The sequence below is a fragment of the Oryctolagus cuniculus genome, chromosome 1 (assembly GCF_051225735.1).
Source record: "Oryctolagus cuniculus isolate XC-2025 breed Fujian yellow rabbit chromosome 1, ASM5122573v1, whole genome shotgun sequence".
Classification (NCBI taxonomy): Eukaryota; Metazoa; Chordata; class Mammalia; order Lagomorpha; family Leporidae; genus Oryctolagus; species Oryctolagus cuniculus.
Genome location: NC_142867.1, coordinates 73,131,971 through 73,141,288, shown reverse-complemented (window position 1 = coordinate 73,141,288; position 9,318 = coordinate 73,131,971). Strand labels below are relative to the sequence as shown.

The 9,318-nt window shown below is 38.2% G+C and overlaps 1 protein-coding gene across 1 annotated transcript; it reads right to left on the bottom strand.

The window, feature by feature from the left end:
* Positions 1 to 4,918: 4,918 nt before the first annotated feature.
* LOC100351061 (Na(+)/H(+) exchange regulatory cofactor NHE-RF3) lies at positions 4,919 to 6,545 on the bottom strand. Its single transcript, XM_051841327.3, is given in 4 exon segments — positions 4,919 to 5,518; positions 5,521 to 5,860; positions 5,862 to 6,207; positions 6,209 to 6,545. Coding segments are annotated over 4 exon segments (1,185 nt in total). The 5' UTR covers positions 6,514 to 6,545; the 3' UTR covers positions 4,919 to 5,324.
* Between the last annotated feature and the right edge of the window lie 2,773 nt (positions 6,546 to 9,318).

Sequence of the window (9,318 nt, the reverse complement as noted above, 5' to 3'; positions counted from 1 at the left end):
AAGAACATACAAATTAATTTCCCCTCTCACTCTAATTTGTGACTATTGACATAATTGTCATTGAAAATTCAGGCCCAATTTATGATAATGAAATGGAAGTCAGTTTTTCACACTATCTTAATTTGTTAACTTTCCACTCTTGAATGTCAAATATATCCTCAGTATCACTCCTTTATAACACATTTTTAATGAAAATTGCCAATCTAATTTGTTATTTCCTTCTTGTGAACATCATCAATAACTTAGGCAACATTTATATTCAGGTAAATAGAACATTTTCATTCTAATTGACTGTAATTCTTTTCTTAACATTTTATTTCAGAATAGATTTAAATATACAAAGAAAATATTGTGAAACACTATTACAAATAGCTCTGCACCTCATTTCTCCTATTATTAATTTGTCATATTAGTCTGATATTTACCACAATTAATTAACCACACTCAGCAACCTGTATTTTTGTACAGATTCTATCCACCCTTCCTACCACATCCAGCCTCCAGTAAGCCATATTCTATATTTATCTTGAGGCATTTTTCTAAGTTCCACATATAAGGGATAACATGCTTTGCTTTTGTTTCTCTGTCTGGTTTATTTGCTTTAACATGATATCATCCAGTAACATCCATAGTCTGTCAATGACAGGATTTCATCCTTTTTTCGCAGCTGAATATAATTCCATTGTGTATATGTAGAACACTTTTTTCTTCCATTCTTCTGTTAGTGGACACCTTGGTTGATTCCATATTTTGGCCTTTATGAATAGTAATGTGATAAATATTGTGGATCAGATTCCTTTGATATCACAATTTCATGTTTTTTAGGAGAAATCAGGAAGGAAATCCTATCACAAAGGCTACAACAACCAAAACTATTTAGAAATAAATTTAATTAAAGTGAAAGACCTCTCAAAGAAATATCACAGAGTTGATTTAATCAAGAACAGACAAAGAGGAGATAACACCTGCTCATGTATTAGAAAACATAATGTCATTAACATGTACATAATACTTAAAGTGACTTTCAATTTCAAACAGTCTATATTAAGATACCAATAACATTACTTACAAAATTAAAAATCCTAAAATTCATATGGATCTTTCAGTCAGAACCCAAGCTGATAAAAACAAAGGGAAGGAGAGAGAAAACACAGAGATATTCCTTGACCATATACATGCTCATGAATGTGATATTGTAGATGTCAAGAGAATGGGTACTGTTCAGAAAGGCACGCTCCATGCATGTTACCATGACAAAACTGGGAGTTTACAATGTTGTTAGCCAGCATTGACACTGCTGTAAACAAGCAAGTGAAGAGGAAGATTTTTACCAAGTTAATTAACGTGTATATTGAGCATATTAAGCACCCTATGAGCCAAAATAACTTTCTGAAATGTGTAAAGGAAAATGATCAGAAAAATGAGGAAGCCAAGAGAAAGCTACCTTGGCTAAACTGAAGCATCAGCCTGTTCTACCAAGTGAAGCACACTTTGTCAGCACTGAAGGGAAGGAGCCTTAGCTGCTGGAATCTATTCTGTAAGAATTCATGTCATAATAAGTACAAAAATATAAAAGACCTCTGGAGTGTGAAAAAGTATATAGAAGAACAAAAGACCAAGAATATCCAAAGCAACCATGGGGTGGATGGGAAATCAAGCTTGAGGCATCGTAATACCTGATTTTAAAGCAAAGTACAAAGCTGTAGTAATTAAAACTATGTGGTACTGCATCAAAACTGACACATAGATCAATAGAACAGAATAGAACATAGAAATTAATTCACATACATACTGCCAACTGATTTTTGACAAAGGTGCCAAGAACACTCTTTGTAGAACTGACAGTCTTTTCGATACATGGTGCTAACAAAACTGGAAATTAGATCCCTAACCCTCACCATACTCAAAAATCAACTCAAGATGGATAAAAGACCTAAATATAAGATCTGAAAGTATCAAATTACTAACACAAACATATGGAAAACACTTACAAACATTGATGTGGCAATGATTTCTTCAATGAGATTCCAAAAGCTCAGGCAACAAAAACAAAACTAGACCATGAAGTTTCTGCACAGCAAGGAAAACAGTGAAGAGATATCTGTCAGAATAGAAGGTATTTGTAAAAAGCCTATTTCACATATTAGGAACTCAAAGAACTCAAGGACAAAATAAACAGCAATTCAGTTAAGAAATGGGCAAAGAGCCTAAATAGACAGTTCTATAAAGGAGAAATACAAACGGCCAACAATTGTATGAAAAGATGTTCAATATCACTAGCTATCAAGGAGCTGCAAATTAAAACCACAATGAGATATCTCCTCACCTCTGTCAGAATGGCTATTGTTAAAAAGAAAAAAAAAGCAGTAACAAACATAGGGGAGGATGTGGAAAAGGAAAACTCTCATACCCTATTTATGGGAATATTAACTAGGCAGCCACACTGTGTCTATAAAATTTTTAAAAGCAAGTTATTAGAAATAACACAACCTTAGAGAAAAGAGGGTCATGAATTATATCTCAACATTTTCCATTTAATATTTACCAGATTTTTGAAAAATATATATTTCACTGATCTGTCCTATATTTTTTAAACTCAGTAAAATTTGGGATTTCCTGAGTGTTAAATGAAACACTACATAAAATGGTTACAACACTGCTTAGTACAGATAGGAATACAATTTGCAAAGCTAAATACTGCTTTTACTTATGTTTTAAATTATTTGAAGATGTTTCTCTTACCTATGACAATAGTATAAACTGAATAAATGTTACAAAGAAAACAAAATTGGACTTGTTAAATGAGACCTTTTGATTTCAATATGTTCAAAATTAAGCATATCATTTTCCTTTTTACAGTAGTCATGACTGTTGATCACCATTCTCTTGTTGGGGATTGTAGTCTCCACTAACTCAGATTAAAAACACAAAGTAACTCAGGCTTGGCACTCTTATGTGCTGTGTGCCCCCAAAGTTGATCAAGTCCTGTGGAAATTACCGTTTGAACTGTGTCTTAAATCTGTTCCATTCTACTTCATTTTTGTTAGAAATATACAAGCTGCTGATTTAGATTGCATTGCCTCATGAGTAGGAAAAAGTAAAAATAGAAAACAAAAAGAGGGAAGAACACAAGGCAAGTCTTGTAGAAGGGAATTTTGTTTAACTTGATAGTAGAGGGTGGCCCAAATGCTTGGACCCCTGCACCAGGTGGGAGATTTTGATGAAGCTCCTGGCTCTGGCTGTTGTGGCCATCTGGGGAGTGAACCAGCAGACTGAAGCCCTTTCCTTCTGTATTTCCATCTCTCTGTCTGTAACTCTACCTATCAAATAAATAAATATCTTTAAAAATAAATATTACACTGTATTTTGTGACATTATTTCTTCTAGTTATAAAATGAGTACTTCAGCAGGTTTTCTTAGTGATTACCACAGTTACGAAACACTTCTGAAATTAAAATGAAAATACATGATTTTAAAACTTGTTTATTTATTTTTACTTTATTTGAGAAGCAGAGAGAGAGATTGATTTGGACAGAGGCATGCAGATAGAGAGCTTCTATCCATTAGTTCACTTCTCAAATGCCTGCGACTGCCTTGGCTGGACAGACCAGTTCAGTTCTTCATGTGGGCATAAGTACTTTCATCATCACCTGCTGCCTCCCAGCATGCACACTAACAGGAATAGTAAGTGGAGTAGCCAGTACTTGAGTCAGGTATGTAGGTGTCCCAGTCAGTGTTTTAGCTGTTGTGTCAAATGCCCACTCTCAAAAGATAATATTTTTAAGTGGCAGAAAGTTTCAAAAGTATAACTTTGAAATTCTAAAAGAGAAATGGCTCTTCCTAACTATAAACAAAATTAGGGCCAATGCTGTGGTGTAGCAGGTTAAGCTGTGGCTTACAATGCCAGCATCCCATACGGGCACAGATTCGAATCTCGTCTGCTCCACTTCTGATCCAGTTCCCTGTCTAACAAAGCAGCAAAAGATGGTCCAAATATTTGGGCAGCTGTACCCATGTGGGAGACTCCTGGCTTAGGCATGGCACAACCCAGACCATTGTCGCCAGCTGACTCAGTGGATTGCAGATCTCTCTCTCTCTCTCCCTCCCTCTGGCTGTTTCTGTTCCTGTCTCTTTCTCTCTTTCTATATCTCTGTTATTCAAATACAGTAAATAAATTTTAAAAAATGAAACAAAATAAATCACAATCTGATATGATGCTGTGTTCTTTACAACACGTTTCTAGGTGATGTATTGTTTGACATTCTTTTTTTTTTTTTTTTTTTTTTTTTTGACAGGCAGAGGTAGACAGTAAGAGAGACAGACAGAGAGAAAGGTCTTCCTTCTGTTGGTTCACCCCCAAATGGCCACTATGGCAGGCACGCTGAGAAGATCCAAAGCCAGGAGCCAGGTGCTTCCTCCTGGTACAGGGCCCAAGGACCTGGGCCATCCTCCACTGCCTTCCCGGGCCAGAGCAGAGAGCTGGACTGGAAGAGGAGCAACCGGGACAGAATCCGGCACCCCAACAGGGACTAGAATCTGGGATGCTGGCGCTGCAGGTGGAGGATTAGCCTAGTGAGCCGGGGCGCCGGCCTTATTTGACTTTGCCTTTTTTTTTTTTTTTTTTTTTGACAGGCAGAGTGGATAGTGAGAGAGAGAGACAGAGAGATAGGTCTTCCTTTTACCATTGGTTCACCCTCCAGTGGCTGCTGCAGCTGGCGCGCTACGGCCAACATACCGTGCTGATCTGAAGACAGGAGCCAGGTGCTACCTCCTGGTCTCCCATGTGGGTGCAGGGCCCAAGCACTTGGGCCATCCTCCACTGCCCTCCCGGGCCACAGCAGAGAGCTGGCCTGGAAGAGGGGCAACCAGGACAGAATCTGGCGCCCCGACTGGGACTAGAACCCGGTGCATATTTAATAGTATTTATTCTAGTAACCATAACATTGTTACAAAAGCATAATTTTACAGAACTTATCTGCTTAGATACCTTAATTAGCAGTTCTCACAGATTTACAAATCATCTTTGGTGCTCGAGGAACTCAAAGGTAAGAGATATCATCATACAAAGAAAGGAGGTGAAGTTGAAGCTGGGAAGAGATCACATGAAAAGAATCTGGTTCCTGCCATAATTCTTCCTAAGTTACCCATAAATAAGCCATCTGCAATAGCAGCCCCTCAGACAAATGAGAACAGAAGACAATCCAATGTGATGAGTGGTTCCCAGAGGAGTTCTGTAACAGACAAACAGGTGGTAGCTTGTTCCTTAAAGGATTTTTATTGAATATCCAGAAACAGCTATCAGCCAAAGCCATAATCTGTTCTCATTACAGCTCAGTATCTTCAGAATTGGAAGAAGAATTTGTAGCTGTACTGTGTGCTCGTTCTTTTGCCTCGTGCAAGTTGTACTCCAATTCTGCCAACACTCCTTGAGAATCTGGAGGTATAGCCAATGGAAGAGCCATGGAGGAAACAACAGGGATTTTCTTAGCTTGGAAATATTCATAGGCCTTCTTTCCCAGACTAATAGTGTGACATTTTCCCCACGGCTTTGGATTCTGTCCACCACCTTCTCATAGGGTTCATCCAGCACGTTCACCTCATTCACTTCAATGATGATATCCTCATCCTCCAACCCAGCTGAGTCAGCAGGGCTGCCCTTCTGTACCTCTTTGACGAATGAGCCTGGCAGGCCCCGGATCGCATTTAAGTGAAAGCCATAGCCATTTTCCCCTTTATCCAGCCTGCAGAGTTTAGGCTTATGATCTTCTACTTCCTCTGTAGGATCTGGACTTGAGACCTCCAGAGGAACAGGGGTAGAAGCTGCAACCTCCTTGACAGAACCATTAGGCAGTTCTTGACTTTTGATAGTAGAGAAATGGAGAAAAATGAGCCAGTCTATACATGCTGTCCGCCTCTTTGTCCACCACCAACAGTGAAGTCTGATCTCCACCCTTTTTAATCAGCTCCATCACACCGTCATGATCAAGGGCTTCCACAGACTTGCCGTTGACAGCAATTACCAGGTCATTGTTCTTCAAGCCAGCCGCCTCTGCTGGACTTCCAGAATCTATGTCCTTGATGATTTGGCCTCTCTATTCTAGGCCTGCCTTCAGATAGAAACCATAGCCACTGCTTCCCTTCTTCATCTCCACAATGCGGGGCTGGTGGGGCAGCAGCTTTAAACTGGCCGCTTCTCTCCTGAACTCTCTTCTGCTCGCTGTGCCGTTTCTCAGTTTCTTTGTCCACCAGAAGGAACATGATACGGTTTCCCAACTTCTTCACCTTTTCAACCACCTCCTCGTGACTGGCATCTTCTACATTCTCTTCATTCACTTCAATCAAGTGGTCATCAGCAAGGACACCAGCCTTCCTAGCCACGCTTTGAGGGATGATATCAGTCATGTGCATGCCCTTTTTACCTTGGACGGTTTTCAGGGAGAAGCTGTAGCTGTTCCCCTGCTTCACCAGGTAGCAGAGTCGCGGCTGCGTCCAGGTCTCCACTCCTCCATTCATCACAGGGGCCGCGTTCTCATCATGCAAATCTGCCTCCTACAGACTCTGACCCAATTCTTTCCGGAGCCCCGAGGGGACTAGAACCCGGTGTGCCTGCGCCGCAAGCAGAGGATTAGCCTATTGAGCTATGGCGCCGGCCCTTATTTGACATTCTTAATAGCACTGGCAGGTAAGTGGTTTTATCCTCATTTTTCAGAAAACAGAACTAAGATGAAGAAAGTTTTAGCTACTTACAAATGCAGTAAGTGTAAACCTAGTCTTCTGACAAATGGTCTTTTCCATTACAAACATTCTACCTAACAGGCATATGTATTTAGAGATATTTATGAAAATTAAATCTTGATTTTCCCTTTCATTTCATGAAAACTTTTAGGGGTATAACAGTTACTAAGTGTTCTTTTTAACTACAGAGGCAAGTATGAGTTGTAGTCATGTTTTCAAGGTATCAGAGACTTTGAAGGATGATAAAACTATGTAAAAGCTCATATTGCTCTATAAATTTCAACACTTCAAAAGGAAAAAAAAAAGGTATGTTTAAAAGCACTGCCTTTGGAAACTAAAAACTATTTGAATGCTAGTTCTGCCATTTACTAGCTTTGTGAATGGCAGTACCTGCTCTGGGTACTAATATCTTCAGTAATAACACACGGATTTAATGATCTAAGAGGAAATTAGACAACATTTTATGTAGATCATCTCATTTGTTACCTATTACAAAAATGTTCAGTATAATTTAACTATTATTATTGTATATATTATCTTTCTAAACTTACAAGAATGTATATATACTTATGTGTATTCATATATTTTTCAATGACAGTTGTACACTGAGATGTACTGATTATATGAACACACACACAAACCCTGGGGTTATGGAAATTCTATTTATGGAAACTCACATTTAAATTTTTTTTTGACAGGCAGAGTTAGTGAGAGAGAGAGAGAGAGAGAGACAGAGAGAAAGTTCTTCCTTCTATTGGTTCACCCCCCAAATGGCCGCTAAAGCCTGCGCGCTGAGCCAATCCATCCGAAGGCAGGAGCCAGGCGCCCCCTCCTGGTCTCCCATGCGGGTGCAGGGCCCAAGCACCCAGGCCATCCTCCACTGCCTTCCTGGGCCACAGCAGAGAGCTGGACTGGAAGAAGAGCAACCGGGGCAGAACCGGCGCCCCAACCGGGACCAGAACCCGGGGCGCCGGCGCCGCAGGTGAAATGGGATACCTGGGATCATATGAATAATTTATTTTTGTTTTTAAAGAAATTTTCATATCATTCTACATAATGGCCATACTAATTTACATTCTCACCAGCAGTGTTAAGGGTTCTCTTTTTATCTATATGCCTATCATTTTTTGCTTTTCTGTTTTGATAAGTTATTTTGATTAGGGTGGAATAATGTCACATTGAGGTGACACTAAAATTTTGAAGGATAGAAACCTGCTGTATTGTAGAATTATTTCAATTATATTTATGTCATGTTCCTTCCTCATTACATTCAGGTAATGCATTTTCTCGCATTAATACTGTAGAATTAACACTCTATATTTTTCCCAGTGGATCATATCAGGATGCAAATGAGGTATTGTTAATTTGTTTCATTACCACTGATGTTAATGTTGTCTGTTGTTTAAAATGGTGAGTTCCAGGTTGACTTTGCTTGTGTGTGTGTATATATATATATGCGTGTTATGTGTGTGTGGGTGTGTGTGTGTGTGTGTGTGTGTTATGGTGAAATGTTATGGGGCTAGTTGGGGTCAATGTAAATATACTTTTATTCCTCAAACATCCTATATATTAATGGACATTAATAATTTTTCATATTGCCAAATAGTGAATCTCTAGTTCTATCTTTCTGTTGTATTCTAGGATGAACTTTTTCCTTTATTAGTTATCTTGAAATTATTCTATGCATTACAGTGCATTGCTTTCATTACTTACTATAATTTTGAAACTCAAATATGTCATATTAGGGTAATGAGTTCCTTCAACAAGAGGAAGAACTGTTTATCTTTGTCTCAGTCTCTCTGTATCTCTGCTTTTCTTTTGCAATTTCCAAGTTCCAGAAGTGTGAGAATTAATTTTTTTTTTTTTGTTTAAGTCAGACACTCTATGGTAATTTGTTGCAACAACCTGACCTAACTAAGATAGTGGAGTTAGGTGTAAAAGTGTAAACTCTAGGGAAACTACCAACAATGAGAAAGATTTTTAATAGCAGAGTAATTGAAATGTCAGTAAAGGAAACAAAATGGAATCATATAAAATGCTCAACAGAACTATGGAAGACAGAAAATAAGGGTGCTATAAAGAAGCAAACACAAAGAAGTAGGACTAGAAAATAATTACATGGATGATATATATTAATTTCACTATATAAATGTTAATATTACATGTCAATGATATCATATAAATTAAAAACATATTGTCAGACTAGGAGGAGAGAGAGGAAAAGACTCAACTATATATTGTCTAAAAAAACCATACTTTACATATACTCAGATAAGTACAAATTAAAGGGATGCAGATACATCATTTTAAGAATTACCAAAACAAACCTGGAGTGACTGTACTAATTTCAGACACAGCAAACATTAAAACAAGGAAACTCATCAGGGATAATGGATATTACACAATAAAAAGGGAGTTAACTCTTCAGAAAGACATCCCATATGTTTATGAATCCATAAAGATAATGATAAAACACATGAAGAGAAAATTGATAGAAATTAAAAGAAAATAGAAAATTCGCCACAGTAGTTGAGAATTTTAGTTGCCTTTCCAGTTGTTAGTAACCAAATAAAATCAATAAGG